This window comes from Lissotriton helveticus, chromosome 12 (genome assembly GCF_964261635.1).
Source record: "Lissotriton helveticus chromosome 12, aLisHel1.1, whole genome shotgun sequence".
NCBI classification, from domain to species: Eukaryota; Metazoa; Chordata; class Amphibia; order Caudata; family Salamandridae; genus Lissotriton; species Lissotriton helveticus.
The window spans coordinates 103,625,519-103,644,743 of record NC_136073.1 but is presented as its reverse complement, the minus strand read 5'-3'; the positions used below and the strand labels follow the sequence as shown (position 1 = coordinate 103,644,743).

At 42.3% G+C, this 19,225-nt stretch overlaps 1 protein-coding gene across 1 annotated transcript in view; it reads right to left on the bottom strand.

Annotated features, from left to right (window-relative positions):
- LOC144797962 (extracellular calcium-sensing receptor-like) overlaps window positions 1–19,225 on the bottom strand; it is a 123,555-nt gene that overhangs the window by 73,432 nt on the left and 30,898 nt on the right. The window contains exons 2-4 of the mRNA XM_078668768.1: window positions 8,020–8,311; window positions 6,289–7,134; window positions 4,994–5,221 (exon numbers count right to left, since the gene is read on the bottom strand). Of these exons, the coding sequence (XP_078524894.1) occupies window positions 4,994–5,221; window positions 6,289–7,134; window positions 8,020–8,311 (1,366 nt within the window). The remainder of the gene's footprint in view (window positions 1–4,993; window positions 5,222–6,288; window positions 7,135–8,019; window positions 8,312–19,225) is intronic.

Sequence of the window (19,225 nt, the reverse complement as noted above, 5' to 3'; positions counted from 1 at the left end):
CATTCAGATGGAGCGATGTCGAGGTTTCAAGTACGTCCTTGTAGTAGTATGCGCTTTGTCCAGGTGGACAGAGGCATATCCAGTCCCAGATTACACAGCCGCGACCACTGCCAAGCAGTTGGTTCGTGAGTTCTTCCCCCGTTATGGACTCCCTAGAGTCGTATATTCTGATAACGGCCAGCCATTCTCATCTGAGTTGATGAAACATGTTTCCCTTTTGTTAGGGTACCAGTGGAAGTTCCATTGTGTACGCCATCCAGAAGCAGCTGGTCTCGTAGAGAGACATAATCAGACCCTGAAAATCCGCATCGCCAAAATATGCAAAGAGAAAGGTGTAGACTGGATAGTAGCTCTGCCAGTCGCTTTATTTTATATGCGCATGGTCGCGCATTCCAGATCAGGTCTGTCCCCGTATGAGGTCGTATTCGGCCGCCCCCCTAATATGTGGGGTACACCTAGACCCCGAAGTATTACCGATTTTTCAAGTAATATGCTGACAGATTACCTAGCTTCCTTGATGTCTGCCCTCAACTCTTGTCGTTCACAGGTTGCTGCCGCATTTCCAGACAATACCGAGGTGGCACCGCATGAAATCGTTCCCGGATGCATGGTTCTTGTGAGGAACTTTGATCGTTCAAGTCCGCTGGAGCCTCGCTGGAAGGAACCCAGACAGGTCCTCCTGGCCACCCGTACTGCCGTCAAGCTGGAAGGCAGGAAAGGCTGGGTCCATTTGTCTCATGTGAAAAAGTTTTACGGATTAAAGCCTGTTTCTAAGAACATTTCCGAGGATTTAAAAGACTGCCAAAGTACTATTCTTAAGGACTGTCCCGCAAAAGACAATGATACAGATTCCTCCCTGTTAGAGAAAACTCCGCAACAGGAGTATAAGCTAAAACTAAGGTCTAGTAAAATAAGTCAGCCAGTTTGATTGTCTAAGTCCTCCCCTAGGTGAAACGGTTAGACCGGTTTCTGACATGTATAAAATAGACCCCCATAGTGAGAGAGTTAGTCAAAACTCAATCCGATGTATCGTTTTTCTAAGTTTCATATTGTTTTTCAGCCTTATGTTTACCTGCACAAGTTATGCTTTTTATTTGTGTTTTCCAGTCTCTCATGTAAATAAGTCTTCTATTGTTACAGTAGAGCACACGTTTAGTGATCTGCCTCCTCATGAACTATCTTATCGTCTTGCTATGCGTAATAATTCCTTTATCCGCATGTTACATTATTCACACCAGACCAGCAATGCCACTAATTGTTGGGTGTGTGGTCGACTCCCCCCTTTCCAGACACCGAAGGGAGTTCTGCCACTCTTTCCTTATCCATTTTCACATAATGGTTCGTGTGGAGCCTGGTCCACGTTAACGACATCCTCAACAGATATGTCTTTTCTTAACAGTACATGTTTTCCAGACAAGCAAGGTCTTCCCCACAGAACAGGGTTAGATCTAGAAAATGAAGTTTATAACTTAGGTAATTATTCTTCGAATTTTATGGTCCTGAATGTTCAGTCTGATACTACTCCAGATTTACCTGCTATTTCAGTATTACCAGTTAAAGGCGAATTATGTGTCCGAAATAATGGTTCCATACACGTAGGACATAGTGATTGTACTACTATTGTCAAGTATAGTGACAGTAGGAAATCTATTTTCAAAGCTTCACGTCATTCCTATTTTGTTTGTGGTCAGACCGCATATGTTCGTCTGCCCCTCGATTGGGAGGGAACCTGTTACATTGCCTTCCTACTGCCACCAGTTTTCCTAGCCCCATCTGATTATCATAGAAACACACATCTAGTACACATTAGACATAGAAGGGAGATCGAGTCCCCGATTGTCGATTATACTGAAACTGCTCTAGAACAGTATACAGATTTCAATAAAGGTTTCTTCTTCTTTATAGGACCTGTCCAGAATAGTAAGTTATTACGTAGATTAACAAGAACTCTCGAAGCAGTAGTGAATGAGACTGCCTCTGCCCTAGGTAACTTAACCGAAGAACAATCTGCTATGAGATTTGTCGTGCTCCAAAATCGTCTCGTCCTTGACGTCATACTGGCCGATAGGGGCGGGGCCTGTAGAGTCATCGGATCTAGTTGCTGCATTTTCATTCCTAATAACGCGCCGTCTGTTTATTCAGCTATAACCAGACTCCATAAAATTGCCCATATGTTACACCAAGATCCAGGCACCTGGACATGGTCCGGTTGGTTCTGGAATATAATTTCCGCCTGGGGATGGAAAGTATTGTCCTTTTTAGGTATTGCAGTAGCGATCATATTCAGTTGCTGCCTCTGTATACAATGTGGCCCTGCGATTTGTGGCATATGTGCTACCTCTTGTATTGCTAGTCCCAAGTCCCTTTCTAAATCCAGTTCCAAGAAAATTCGAGACGAGCAAATGATACTGTATGAAATGATAGATGGTATCATGAATATTGATGTTTCCTGATGGAAACGTAGTGACAAGGAGGGAATGTGGAAAAGTAAATTATGCCATGTTCTGTGTCCCTACGTGTTCCCCATCTTATGTTATGTGTGCATGATTAATATGCATATGTATTCCCCATGTTCGATTAAAGACGCAATTACAGTTGTGTCCATCTCTAGTATGCCAGTTTCCAGTTCTCGTGAATACTACGAATATTGGGCCTAAGTAAAGTTACGTTGCCACGTTTCTCAGTGTGCACGTTATTTCATTGTAAAGTCCCCGTTTCTAGGCCTCAAAAGGGCCTGGACACCAGATTCAGCTCCTGTCTCCTGAGCCCTCGCTGAGGAGCGATACAGCCCCCACCTGTATCCCTGACCCTTCACTTACTTCCTGCCTCACAGTGCCCGGTTCAGCCTGGCTCTGCCTACGAGTCTGCCAAGAGTATGTTATGATTCTAGTTATCAGTCCAGCCCTCCTTCTCTGCATTCCTAAGCTACTGAATCGCATCAATAGTTTCCGTCATCGTCTAGCCTTTACGTCTCCATGTAAGGGAAATACTGTATTTATGGTCATTTAATATTCTTCATCACGCACTACATGTAGAATCATGTATGCACCAGTCTTAGAGTCTGTTAGCCTTTACCCCGATAACTTTTGGATTCTATCAACATGTTCTCTAAACATCAGATACTAGATAGTGGTAGGTACATGTTGCCCTGACTCTCCAGTCTTCAGTCTCTGCTCCTAGTACAGAGTTCATAGCCCCCAGCTTCTCCTAGTAACACGTCATTGTCAGTTTGCGCGCACCATTAGGTTAGAGGTCCCGGCTCCTCAGGTAGCCCCCTCCATGTTTCCGCCCCATTTATGACATATTCTGTTACGTTTACATCACATGTCTATGTACACGCCTCTTGTTACACCCACTTTCACCCTTATCTTTCGCGACTGCTATTGACCACACCCACTGCTCCGCCTACTGTATTCATTGTAATGCAACTGTTTTAGTATATATGCTTGTGTACTGTTATTAAATGTTACGCCGATTCCGATTCCCGATCCTGATTCCTGTCCCTGGCAGCGCTGCCAGGGGCTGCCATCCTATTCCTGTGCAGGTTGTCCTGTTCCTGTCCTTTATGCTGTATTAAAACCTGCAAACTCCTACTACCTCGAATCTTGACTCTTATTTATTGAGCTATCTGTTATTACTATGTCCAGTCAAACCTAGATCCGGTATTATTTATTTATATACCACACACTATAAATCAGCACTGCCCTAAACAGAATGAATATCTAGGAGAGATTCTCAACATCTTTCAATGGTGCCTGATGTGGGAAAATATTTCCTCTATTTAGTGGCATCATGGGGCACATGCATCATTGTAAATTGCATTCGCAAATGGTGCGAATCGCAAAAATCGGCCGTTTGCGAATGCAATTTCAACTTTTGGGATGCATCATCATTTTTGTACTTTTCGCAATTTAAGAAATAGCAAAATTGCGATTTCTTAAATTGTGAATACATTTAAGGAATCTCAAATTGAGATTCCTTAAATGCAATGCATCAAACTTAAAAAATTAGCGATTTCGCTAATAAGGGGAGCAAATTACCATGAAGTTGACCTTCATGGTAATTTGAGAAAACTTAGAAAAATGCACTAAAGTGCATTTTTCAAAGTTCCATTTTACACACACACATGCCCTTGGAGCATGTGTGTGTGCAAGATGTACTTATAGGCAGATTTCAGGGGTGCAACAGGGTGTCCTTTGGACACCCCTGCACCCTTGAAATTGCATTCTCAATTTGCGATTCTCTAATGGAGAATCGCAAATTGAGAATGTCTTCCCATTCATTCCAATGGGCCTCTAGGCCCATAGGAATGAATGGGGAGGTATTCCTTAATTGCGATTCTCAATTTTAAAAAATCGCAATTTTTTTTGCGATTTGTTGATGCATTGCAGGTTGCAATTTCTTAATTGCGATTCCTTATTTTTCGCAATTAAGGAATCTCAAAAAGCGATATTGATGCACGTGCCGCATAGTTTGTTGACTGAAGGAGCTCATATACCTGTCTTGCATTGGTCTTTAAATTCTGCCCATTCATTATGGACTGCATGATATATTTCCTACTGTTTGTGCTCCATTTGATACTAACTAGTAAAAACTATATGTTTTTTGTTTCTGTTGATATATCATTTCCTTCTATTTCATTCCAATATGCCTAACCTTAAGATTATTCTTAAGAGTGATCTCATGTTTTCATTTTCCTCCAACAATACTGTTTATAGTTCTGTTAGATTTCTCTGATGTTGGCTGTTGACGTTGTAGCAGGCTCAGTGGTCTTTTAACAGAATTATTCACCTGACTGAAAGAGGTAGAAATCCAAACAAGAAAATATATGAGCTCGCCAGAGAATATCAATTAGGGTCACAGTTACACAGAGGTCAATGTAACCCAAATAGATGGGAAAGGAATCAACACCCAGATCCCTAGTTTTCCTTAGCCCAGAGCCAAACTCAACATGTATGTTGTTTCTATAGTCTATTTCTCAGTCAGTACGTACCTTGTTCTCCTGTAGGTTCCATTGCATGGTACTGCTACTTATAGACAGCTGTTTCCCTGGGGATTCTCTGGAGTCAAAGCTTCCAACCTTGACATAGATGATCTCTCCATTTGTTTGCAGTTGCCAGTTGACAATGTCATACACAGCTGGGGGGTTGCCATTACTGTCAAAGAACATCTCCTCTCCAGCCTTGTTTTTAAAATGCACGTTCTTCATGTAATGTAAAAGCTGTGAAAACAAAGAAGAGTATTAATAGATCACTCAGTTAATGCACATACGTTGAAGGTGTCTAACAGTACCTTCAAGAAAGCAAAAAAGCACTTCCAGGTTTAATCTGAGACACTGAGACTTGGAGAGACACTGTTTTCCTCAAATCACATGGCATGTGTGTAAATAGATATTAGAGAAGATACAGTAAATTATTAGGTCATGCAGAAGCCCCAGTGGATCATACGTGTGTTTGGCATGATGTTGGATGGTTTATGCGTTTCAACATTTAGATTAACTTCTAATTATAAAACACAAGTGTCCTTTACTAAGGGAGATAATTCAACAACGGAACAGTCAAATAGAATCCTTCTGCTGGCAAGCTGCAAGCAAGCAAAATTGATCAGGCTTGCCCATATCCCCCTTTTTATGGGTGAGTACATTATTTTATATTCCAGTACCCAAAATCTAGACTCCAGATGTTTTACATGCCTTACATCATATTAATTCACACTCCGACCCCCTTCAGAAAGGTTGCCTGAAAGAGCAAACTACCCCATTCAGGTAGGGAAATATACTCGCTTTGGATATTTTTTGGGAATTGTGGAAAGAAAAAACATCCGCTTGTTACAAAGAAGGTATAGGGAAAAGAGAACCGTAATTCACATAATTAAAATGAAACAATCTATAGTTAAAATGACAAGAGTTCAATTGGAAGACCAGAAAATCTAAAATAAGGCAACAGAAGCACAGTAGAGCAGTCTATAATGTATGCCTTGGATGTGGCGTCTGCATATCTGGTTAACTCATCCTTTCTCTTGCACGGTTAGCTTATTTAGACTTCTTCTTGGTCTCTCTAACAGTGAATGCCTAAAGACTTGCAGACATGTTGCACCTAGGGTACACCCACCATGAATATTCTTTTTCTTTTATACCACCACAGAGACAGCACACAGCACAGCACCTTCTTCAGAGTTTCCAGTTTCTTCCAAATTCCTGCATCATGCCTGCAATTACCTGAAGTAATTGGTAATCATTCCATTAAAGTTAAAACCAGCATGTAATTCAATTAAATCCTCAGACATTACCTGCCAAGGTCTGATGTTGGTGATGTCCCCACATGTCTTACTGATGAATGGTCCATTCCCAGGCAAGCAAGATCGCATGTCTTGTAAGGCATGTGCCACTGCATAAACAGCATTGTATATGTTATAGCTTATTCTTGGGTCATATTCATCAGAATTCTGACTTTTGAACTGTTGAAGTTTTTCTAATCCAGTGCAGATGTTTGTAGATTCATTAAGTTCCACATGGCCCAGGGTCAGGCTGTCTTTAGTGGTGGTCCATTGGCAACCAAAGGCCTGCTCCCAAAAAAGTTTTACAAAATGGTCACCTGTAGCTGTAGAAGGATTAAGCCCAAGCAGAAACTCTTTAAGCCCAGGCATAGTTCCCTCCTTAACAGTCAAGCCAATGGTGCCCCTCAACATCTGTTGAAGTTCTTTTTTGTTTGAAATACTGGGGGAGGTTGACCATGCCTCAGTAGCAATCCACACTTTACCAGTGACATTCTGTCTTGAGAGTTCTTCCATTACTGGTAGTAGAAAATGATCAGGGGAGAGGACTAGAATGATGCTGGCAGAGGAACTCTTGACCACATCTAGGCTGAAACCCATTTTCATAGTCAGAGGGATGATGGGGAAGGCTTTGTGGAATGCAATGCAGACTCCAAGTTTAAGGAGCTCCTCTTTCAACAGTTGGGATCCCAGTGTTCCATAGTCATCCTCACTGGACACTATCCCTACCCAGGTCCAGCCAAAGTGCGCTACCAGCTGAGCAAGTCCAAGGGCCTGGACTATATCACTGGGAATGGTTCGGAAGAAGGATGGGAACTGGAGCTTGTCACTTAGCAGAGGACTCGATGAAAAGTAACTCACCTAATAGAGAAGAGTACTTTTGGTGAAATATGAATACTTATAAAACACATGGCATCTCCAAAGATGGTTTACCTCACCTCATCATGGAAATGTAAGGCAATATCAAAACACTTTATAATATGCCACCTAATGTTTGGAGCTAATATTTGAAAACCTTCAGAGAAGCATGACATCACTTGCAAATCAGTCATGCACACCCCAAAATATTTTTTTTGCCAAAAGCATGTATACATTGCCAGAGAAAGGCCACTAAGTAAATGATTACCCTAGACATAGTAACAAGGGGTCTCTATCTGCACACATTCTTGTGGCTTCAGGGAAATTAACAGAGAAATGTGATGGGAATGTTCTTCTTTCTCTCCTTTACCTACTAGAAGTAGATGTCTTTATTTGTAGAGCCCATGCATGCATTTTCAAAAAGAGGATGCAGCTCTAATCAAATTCATATGTCTACTTCCCAGTAGAAATAATTAACTCCAAACTACTACTTTGAAACTCAGCAGTGCTCATAATATCAAACAAAGTGGGGAGATCACATGAACTTCCCTATTGTCACATGATTCCGCCTTAGGTAGTAAGCACCCTTCTGATTGTACTTTAGGTACACAATACAGGAAGAGCCGATTAAATCAGGTCACTACTGTCTGTTGAGTGTGGACAGTTTTGAAGAAGATTGAAACAGTACTGGTGATTTATTGCCATTGTTTACTCCAATTTCCCACCTTAGTTTAATTGCTTAATGTAATTCTATCTTGTCAGATGTTGGTAACATACAATCTTTTATAATGAGTACATTGGTAAAGATATTAAAAACATAATTGGCTGAAAGAATGTTTGCAGTTCTTTGATGCCTTTCCACACAGTCCACTTTCAGCCATATATTACCTGAGGATATCGGTATAGCCCCAGGAGTCTAGCTATCGACAAAGATGCAGTGGAACGTGATTCTCCAATGATGCCTGTCAGGGGCGTTTGTTTCCCACACTGGTAGTTAAGGATTGGCTTCTCCTTGCCTGTCAGCATCCGGATGGTGCCCTGCAGAGTTCTCATCAGTGACTGACATGTGTCATAGATGAGGAAGCCCAGGGTGATATTGGGGAGAAGCCATTGCTCTTGGTTGATTTCGTTGATAGTGAACATCAGGGCAAGGACCCAACCATAGGCTCGGATACTTAATCTAAATGGAATAGAAAGATAAGATGTTTCAGAAAACACTTTTATCATGATTAATACATGGTGCTGTTAAATACAAGAAAGAACCACAACCTAATAGGTATAGTATAACTTGTAGCAAAAGCTTTGTTGAAAATCAAACATCCAGGAAGTCATTGCCCATATCTTTGCCTTTAACTCCACTTTTTGCTGAATTTATTTTTGTTGGCCTTAGGACTCTATGCACTTTACTGCTGCTAACCAGTGCTAGGGTGCTTGTGCTCTCCTTAAAACACGGAAGAATTGGCTTACTCCCAATTGGCATATTTGATTTACTTTCAAGTCCCTAGTAAAGTGTACTACATCTGCCCAGGGCCTGTAAATTGAATGCTACGAGTGGATCTGCAGCATGCATTGTGCCAATTGTTTAAATGAGTCAGTTAAACTTGTTTCAGGCCAGCCACTGCAGAGCCTGTGTGTGGAGTTTGAACTACAATTACGACCTGGCAAGATAAATATTTTTCCAGGCCCAATCCTTCTTTTTTAATAGATATATGTCACCCTTAGGTTAGACCATAGGTTAGACCGTAGTTTAGGAAAGCCCAGGGGCCAGCGGGCAATGGTGTAGAGTCAAAATATTGAGTTTTTAATTTCAACTAGACATAATATCGAGTAAAAAATATAGAATGGACATAATATCGACTAGACATAATATAGACTACCAAAATATCGACTAGAAAATTTAAATATCGAATAGAATGGACATAATATCGAATCAAAAATATAGAATGGACCTAATATCAACTATACATAATATAGACAACAAAAATATCGAATTTTGGGTAAGTTAATATTATATTTTTATTTTGTAATATAATTCTGTAGCGGGTTGTGGGTTTATAGGGTGATAGGCTGGGAAGTAATTTAATTATAATTAATTAAATATGTTATTTTATTTATTGTTATTTATTTAGAAATAATTGTTAATTAATTATTAATTGGTAATTAATTAAAATGTAATTAGTAATTAATTTTAATTGATTAATTGTTAAATATTTTAATTTTAGTAATTTATTTTCTGTAGCGGGTTGTGGGTTTATAGGGGAATAGGGTGGGAAGTAATTTAATTATAATTAATTAAATATGTTAATTAATTATTTGGTATTTATTTTGAATTAATTGGTAATTAATTTTTAATTGATAATTAATTAATTGTTAATTGATAATTAATTTTAATTAATTGTTTAATTCACATTTATGTGAATAATATTTTATTTTCTTTAGCGGGTTGTGGGTTTATAGGGGAATAGGGTGGGAAGTAATTTAATATAATGAATTAAACATGATAATTAATTAATTGGTATTTATTTTGAATAAATAGTTAATTAATTTTTAATTGGTAATTAATTAATTATTAAGTGGTAATTAAAATGTATTAATTGTTTAATTTATAATTATGTGATTTATAATAATTTATTTTCACTAGAGTGGGGATATTAAAATTTACCCCTATGCTATCCAACGCTTTCACTACTGTTGCACTCTCTGCAGTGGGAATAGTAATTTTTACCCCTACGCTATCCAACGCTTTCCTTACTGTTGCACTCACTGGAGTGGGAATAGTAATTTTTACACTTACGCTATCCAACGCTTTCCCTACTGTTGCATTCGCTGGAGTGGGAATAGTAATTTTTACCCCTACGCTATCCAACGCTTCCCCTATTGTTGCACTCTCTGGAGTGGGAATAGTAATTTTTACACTTACGCTATCCAACGCTTTCCCTACTGTTGCACTCTCTGGAGTGGGAATAGTGATTTTTTACCCCTACGCTTTCCAACGCTTTCCCTATTGTTGCACTCTCTGGAGTGGGAATAGTAATTTTTAGCCCTACGCTATCCAACGCTTTCCCTACTGTTGCACTCTCTGGAGTGGGAATAGTGATTTTTACCCCTACGCTATCCAACGCTTTCCCTACTGTTGCACTCGCTGGAGTGGGAATAGTAATTTTTACCCCTTCGCTATCCAACACTTTCCCTGCTGTTGCACTTGCTGGATTTGGAATATAAATTTTTACCCCTATGGGATCCAATGCTTTCACTACTGTTGCACTCGCTGGAGTGGGAATTGTAATTTTTACTTTACCACTATGCTATCCAACGCTTTACCTACTGTTGCACTCTTTGGAGTGGGAATAGTAATGTTTACCCCTACGCTATCCAACGCTTTCCCTACTGTTGCACTCGCTGGAGTGGGAATAGTAATTTTTACCCCTACGCTATCCAACGCTTTCCCTACTGTTGCACTCACTGGAGTGGGATAAGTAATTTTTACCCCTACACAATCCAACGCTTTCCCTACTGTTGCACTCTCTGGAGTGGTAATAGTAATTTTTACCCCTGCGCTATCCAATGTTTTCCCTACTGTTGCACTCTCTGGAGTTGGAATAGTAATTTTTATCCGTACGCTATCTAACGCTTACCCTACTGTTACACTCACTGGAGTTGGAATAGTAATTTAAACCCCTACGCTATCCAACGTTTTCCCTTCTGTTGCACTCGCTGGAGTAGGAATAGTAATTTTTACCCCTACGCTATCCAACACTTTCCCTACTGTTGCATTCCCTGGAGTTGGAATAGTGATTTTTACCCCAACGCTATCCAACGATTTCCCTACTGTTGCACTCACTGGAGTTGGAATAGTAATTTTAACCCTTTCGCTATCCTACGGTAAAAATATTGTATACGTTGTGTAAATAATATGTATATATATATATATTCACTGAAAAAACCATAGGTTATAGACCATATATAGTTAGGAATTAGCATTTACAAAACCTTGAAAATTCACTGAAAAAACCATAGGTTATAGACCATATATAGTTAGGAATTAGCATTTAAAAAACCTTATTTTACTCACACAAAACCATTGAAATTCCATATATAGTTAGTTACACTAACTATATATCGCGCACCCGCAATCCACTGCTGATGATGTCACATATTACATCATTCATGACATGGTCAGTGACATCACTGATGACATCACTGATGACATCTCAAATGACATCACTGATGACATCACTGATGACATCATCTAGTGTCTGTGTGTTTTTGTAAAGTTTAAATATGTTTTACATATTGAAGAATGAGTAGATGTATAACTGTCTGGATGAAGGATTTAGTAGGTGCATGACTGAATGTATGAGTGAGTGATTAAATGTGTCTCACTGAGTGCATGGGTTAGTGACTAAACTGTCTTAATTTGTGCATCATTATGTCTGTTGTTCTGTAAACTGCTGCATGTGTTGATCAGTAGCTATATGATTAACTATATGGGTTATTGATTGATTGTCCAAGTATTTGTATGGGAGACTGAGTATGTGTGTGGCTGGCTGGGAGGTGTGTGACTCTGTGCAGATCAATGTGTACTTGTATCAATGATTCTATAAGAAAGTAAGTATGTGTTAGTATATGTTTGAAAATGTAAGGTGCTCTATGTTTAACTGTATAGACAAGAAAATGGAAGTGTGATTGATTCTTTACAGGACTGACTAGGTGTGTGAGTAACTCCATGGATGAGTGGCAGAGTGTGAGTGTCTGTATAGATGTATGAGTGCATATGATAGTGTTGTAAAGATGAGTGATTGTATGTATGAATGATTGTATGGGTGAATGAGTGAATGTGTGTGTAGACGTAGGAATCAGTGAGTACGTATGTAGTAACTAGTATTGGTGTGTCAATGGTTTCAAAAATTATACTCTGTTTTTAACACTGGGTGAAACAGAGGTTATATTAAAATGTGAGGAGATGCATTGTATTGTCACATGAATGATATCATCAGTGATGTGGTCATTGATGTCAAATGAGATGTCATCAGTGATGTCATCAGTGATGTCATTTGAGATGTCATCAGTGATGTCATCAGTGATGTCACTGACCATGTCATGAATGATGTAATATGTGACATCATCAGCAGTGGATTGCGGGTGCGCGATATATAGTTAGTGCAACTAACTATATATGGAATTTCAATGGTTTTGTGTGAGTAAAATAAGGTTTTTTAAATGCTAATTCCTAACTATATATGGTCTATAACCTATGGTTTTTTCAGTGAATTTTCAAGGTTTTGTAAATGCTAATTCCTAACTATATATGGTCTATAACCTATGGTTTTTTCAGTGAATTTCAATGGTTTTTTAATAGCAAATATCATAAGCTGTCGAATGTCAAGTACGTGGTAAGTGAAAACATTTTCGTGTTTATGCACACTGATCTGCTTTGAATGGTGCCCCCCCCCTCATTTCTATTAGGAGTACTCTCTCTTTGCACATAGTGAAGGGTAGTTAACGCAGGCCTTTGCCCCCGTTGTAATACGTCGTGCCTGCTTCTCTCTCCATTTGATTGATTGTTATCCAAGTATTTACTGTTTTAGAATTGGTTCTCTTTGGTTCATTCTCTATTTACAAACAAACACAGAGTCGCAATACTCTGTTTAGTCTTTGCAGATAACGAAAAATCGTGTAAAAAAAAAAGAAAAGGAATCGAGCAAAATCAGTAGGCCACTAATGGGATCTCTTTTTGACCTCGCTAAAATAGAAACATTAGGAACAACCCCTCATGACAAATACAAAACTAGTGAAATGAACTGAACTTCACACAATGATGGCTGCAAAACAGCTCGGCTCCGCCACCCACCCCGCCCAAAATAACGATAAAGAGCGGCTGCCATGATTGGTTGCGGAATGGCCACGACGGAGCTACGAAATGGTGCTGCTCTCATGCTAACCCCAGCTTCAGTCTGAAACATCCAGAAACACTGTAGACTACCAATTCGATCAGTTCTGGTAGCGCCCCAATGTAACCCGGTAGAGAAGAACTAGCCCTCCCCTCTTTGACTAATGGTTCTTGTTGCCTGTCCCTTCTGTTGTCATTTAACATAACTATTTAGCCTGCTGAAAGGGGTTGTGTTCCGACCGCTGGTTGGTGGACACATTTTGACTATATTCTGGACCTGCGTTGTCGCGTAATGCGTCATATCACGCGCCGCGTTAGCGCATCCGGAAGTCATCCGGGGCGCGCAGCGCGTAACGTAAGCATAACAAGTCATGTGACTTGTTAATAAAACTTTTCATTGGTTCATTTTACTTTTCTTATTCTAATGATGAAAGGCTTGGTCATATGACCTAAAAATTACGCTTTTTATTACTTCCGAACATTATTTTTTCTTAAATATATGTTATAATGTTCCAGGCTAATGTACTTTCCCGGAAAATTTACAACTGTCCTGCAAGTAAAATATATTCTTTTTTCGAGAAAAAGAGCATTTCTTCGTCCCATGACGGAGCCGTTGAGCAAAAGAGGGTCGACCTGCTGTCTTAGTCGCCGATACGCCTGAATATGAGATTCTTATCGATCACTTTATGTTGCAGGAATAGAAAACACAACAGCCCTTGACCATTTATCTTTACTGCGTTCCTTCGTATTATACCTTTTACCCTTCATGTAATTGGTCTGCTTTATTTCACTTGCCTTGTAATGATTCTAAAACAGTGACTATTATTAAAAACTTTACCAATGTATATACTACTACCATGTTTTCTTTTAAAAACCTTTATTGTGAAAATTTCATTATACAAATACGAGCCTATAACCACGTGGGCCTGCCACAGAGCAAACTGTAATCGTATATGATGAATAGACATTTACACTGTAGAGGAACGTAACGGGCAGGCCATTAGGTTGCAAGAACTAAGGTGTCTAACAGTTACGGAATCGGTGGACGTACATTTTATAATTAAAATACGACAGGGCCAGTTACAATAAAATTATCTAGATATACATTTGCGGGCAAGTACCATGGGTGACGTTAATTCGAACTTTCAACAGCACAGTAATCAATAACACATCAGAACTTAATATCAATAGGGATGTCGAAATATTCAATCAATTCTCGTCCCCGCCCGCCATGTGCTTCAAAACTGCATACGTATCTCGTGATTTCAAGGTTCTGCAACCAGTACACAACAAGGAGTTACGAGTCCCATTTATTCCGGCGCCATTTTGGGCGAGGACGGGCAGGTCCAGGATATAGTCAAAATGTCTCTACCAACCATCGACTATGATGACGTTCATATGCTGTATTTATTAGAGTAACACTCATCTGTCCACATGAAATTAATTTGCCACAATCTAAACATGTCATTTTAATCTTTCCAAAGTTCTTCTAAATATTTGGGACCGTTTCCCTTGCCTCTGAAGCTCTCAGTGCCACTTCTTTGATGAATGTACTAGCAGGTCAGGGGTTCTCCTCCAAATCTCTCTTTTATGCAGCACTATAATTAATTGGTGCCACCTCGCCATATGACGATGCATGGTATAGTTACCACAACTATATTTTTTTTCGGTTCCTCTGGAGAGTTCATCGTGGCAGATGAAGCGTGTAACGTACCGGGCATTTACCTTTTTTTGCATGTACAGGAAAGGAAAAAAAAATCGAGCGTCCGAGTTCTAAGGTGTCCCAGGGCCATTTTAGTGGACCAGGCCCAAATCCAAAGAACAGGCCGCCATTTTGAGAGTCCTCTTGCAGCCGCCTGTCGCTGTAGCATCAAGAGCAGCCAAAACTCAGCTGAATGGCAACTGAAACGGTAAAGGGGCGCCCCACTACATTTCAGCATTGTAGGATGACCACACCAGTACAGCAACTTGCTAGACATCACCTCGGTGCCATCCGGATCTCGGCGCCCCACTGCAGATGAAGTGCCTCTCAACTATGAAACCACCACGGTGACATCCGGATCTTGGCGTGTTGTGCTGCCTTCGGCCTATTCGCACATCGGTCCGCTACTGACGCCATCTCACAGGCTAATGGGGCGACCCACGCCGAGTTTCAGCATTGTAGGATGACCACACCAGTACAGCAACTTGTTGGACATCACCTCGGTGCCATCCGAATCTTGGCATCTCAACGCCTAATGGTATCTTCCATACAGAAAATCTTGTTACGCTGCCTTTGGCCCCATTCGCACATTAGTCCGCAACTTAGACATCACCTCGGTGCCATCCGGATCTTGGCATCTCAGCGCCTTGTGGTGTCAGTCAGAAAATATTGTTGCGCTGCCTTTGGCCCCATTCGCACATCAGTCCGCTACTGACACCATCTCACAGGCCAACAGGGCGCCCCACGCCGACTTTTACCATTGTACGATGGCCACACCAGTGGCACAACTTGCTAGACATCACCTCGGTGCCATCCGAATCTTGGCATCTCAACGCCTAGTGGTATCTTCCATACAGAAAATATTGTTACGCTGCCTTTGGCCCCATTCGCACATCGGTCCGCAACTTAGACATCACCTCGGTGCCATCCGGATCTTGGCATCTCAGCGCCATGTGGTGTATTCTCTTCAGAAAATATTGTTGCGCTGCCTTTGGCCCCATTCGCACATCGGTCCGCAACTTAGACATCACCTCGGTGCCATCCGGATCTTGGCATCTCAGCGCCTTGTGGTGTCTTCTACTCCGAAAATATTGTAGAAAATATTGTTGCGCTGCCTTTGGCCCCATTCGCAAATCAGTCCGCTACTGAGACCATCTCACAGGCCAACAGGGCGCCCCACGCCGACTTTTACCATTGTACGATGGCCACACCAGTGCCACAACTTGCTAGACACCACCTCGGTGCCATCCGGATCTTGGCATCTCAGCGCCTTGTGGTGTCTTCAAATCAGAAAATATTTTTGCGCTGCCTTTGGCCCCATTCGCACATCGGTCCGCTACTGACGCCATCTCACAGGCCAACGGGGCGCCCCACGCCGACTTTCAACATTATAGGATGGCCACAGAAGTGCGACAACTTACTAGACACCACCTCGGTGCCATCCGGATCTTGGCGCGTTGTGCTGCCTTCGGCCTATTCGCACATCGGTCCGCTACTGACGCAAACTCACAGGCCAACGGGGCACCCCACGCCGACTTTCAGCATTGTAGGATGGCCACACCAGTGCGGCAACTTGCTACACACCACCTCGGTGCCATCCGGATCTTGACATCTCAGCGCCTAGTGGTGTCTTCTATTCCGAAAATATTGTTGCGCTGCCTTCGGCCCCATTCACACATCGGTCCGCTACTGACGCCATCTCACAGGCCAACGGGGCGCCCCACGCCGACTTTCAGCATTGTAGGATGGCCACACCAGTGCCACAACTTGCTAGACACCACCTCGGTGCCATCTGGAACTTGGCATCTCAGCGCCTTGTGGTGTCTTCAATTCAGAATATATTGTTGCGCTGCCTTTGGCCCCATTCGCACATCGGTCCGCTACTGACGCCATCTCACAGGCCAACGGGGCGCCCCACGCCGACTTTCAGCATTGTAGGATGGCCACACCAGTGCGGCAACTTACTAGACACCACCTCGGTGCCATCCGGATCTTGGCGCGTTGTGCTGCCTTCGGCCTATTCGCACATCGGTCCGCTACTGACGCAAACTCACAGGCCAACGGGGCGCCCCACGCCGACTTTCAGCATTGTAGGATGGCCACACCAGTGCTGCAACTTGCTGGACACCACCTCGGTGCCATCCGGATCTTGGCGCGTTGTGTTGCCTTCGGCCTATTCGCACATCGGTCCGCTACTGACGCCGCCTCACGTGCCAACGTATTTTCTCCGCATTTTATACCCTATGCCTCATAACAGGTCATGTGACTTGTTTATAAAACTTTTCATTGGTTCATTTTACTTTTGGTTTCCTAATGATGGAAGGCTTGATCATATGACCTAAAAACAACACTTTTCATTGGATGAAAACTTTTTTTTTTCCCAAACGATGAAAGCCCCACCTTGTTTCTGGATGTTTCAGACTGAAGCTGGCGTCAGCATGAGAGCACCACCATCTCGTAGCTCCGTCGTGGTCATTCCGCGAGCAATCATGGCAGCCGCTCCCCACCAGAAGCCTGCAGGAGTCGGGGCCCCCAAAACTTTTGATGAATTCTCAATGCGGAGGGGACGCTTTCGAGAATGGGGTCCAAGACCTAGCAGACAAGCGTCCGATTTCCAAGGTGTCCCAGGGCCATTTCAGTGGACCAGGCCCAAAAAGGAAAGAGCCTGCCGCCATTTTGAGAGTCCTGTGACAGCCGCCTATCGCTGCACTGCAAGAGTGGGCGCAACTCAGCTGAATTGCGGCTTTTGACACAGTGGACCAAAAACGGACGGAATGGCAACTGAAACGGTAAAGGGGCGCCCCACTACAACAGATGACACTCCACCTGGAGAGGCCCGTTCACACCGCCTCCCCCGGGGCGCCCCACGCCGTTATTCGGAGCAGCATTGTAGGATACCAAAACCAGTGCGGCAACTTACTGGACATCACCTTGGTGCCATCGTTCTGCTGCCTTGGAACTATTCGCACAACAGTTTGCTACTGATGACCCACCCCCCGCGACGCCCCACGCCGTTATTTGCTGGGTGGCAACTTACTAGACATCACTTTCGTGTCATCTAGATTTCGGCGCGTTCTGCTGCCTTGGAACTATTCGCACAACAGTTTGCTACTGATGACCCACCCCCCGCGACGCCCCCCGCCGGAAATCTGGACGTTGTGCTGCGTTGGGACTATTCGCACAGCCGACCGCTACTTCGTTGTTTTTCCCTAAAAATGTTTATATGTTATTACTATTTTTGTTTTCTTGTATATATTTATAAATTATTAAAGTTTTATAATCTCACTACTTTGTCGGAGTGCTATACATTTTTAATGTGACACATAATTGTAAAAACTTTGATGTACAAAGAGTCATCCCTGGAATCTTCCGCTTCAGGCTCGGTCCCCTCCCCAATCACAATACAGGATGGTTTTCAGATAGTAGGAACGCGTGTGGTGTGACGGATCTCATCGGGTGGGGGCCTTGATCTACTATAACTCCTTTGAAGAGGGGTGATTCTTTACAGCTGTGGCCATAAACTACATCTGCAGGGCTAGCTGATAGCCTAGGACCGGCCTGGACAATCGGACACAGAGGAAAAGGAGTGTCAGAGGGTGCGGTAGTGAATAGGGCGAAAGGGAGGTGTCGGGCGGGCACAGGGTGTGATTCTCAGGGAAGAGCAGCGCAGATGGGGGGAGGTTTATTACCCATGCATAAGACAGAGAGCGGGGGTGACCACTGCCTGGGTGAGATGCTTGCGAGGGTGGGGAGCCATGCTAAGGATCCACAGCGTGCACAGAGTGGGTCTGGTCAAGGCATCTAAAATGGCTGCCGTGCACGACAAAAGTGTGGCATTTGAAAAAAGACAAGATGGCGCAGACAATGTTTTTCAACACTTCCTGATTTCCTTCGAATCAAACGTTAACAGACGTTGGGGCATATTACCAAAGTTAAGCGATATTTATCCCTAACGATGCATTGCAAAGATTTTTTTACCGTCAGAAATTATCGCACATAAACCTTGCTATTATCAAGGTTTATCGCAAATACGATAAAAAACGACCGCAATGCATTAATATCGCTGAAAACTCAGCGATATTCATGCATTACCGAGCTAATGCTCTTAGCCATGTTATCCACCTCCCATTGGATAACATGGCTAAGAACTGCTCAGGGCAGGTGCTAGCTTTTGGAGATATTCGCGCTTATCTCGAATATTTCCAAAAGTTGATAATAGGAGATAGCGATGTTAGCGACTGTTCCCAATCGCTAACATCTTGGCATGCCCACTTTGCATGTCATTAGTGATAAATATCACTCACATGCAAAGTGGGGCCCAAGATGGTCGCTATCTCCTACTAGCCGTCGCTAACTGGTGTTAGCAACGGCTAGGTAATACAGATATAATTTTATCTCCGTGAAGCGGAGCGCTGTTACAGATATATATCTTGTTTTTGAACGTTAATTTCTCAAAATGCACTGAAGCACATATATTGAGACCTAGCAAAGGCACATCGGGC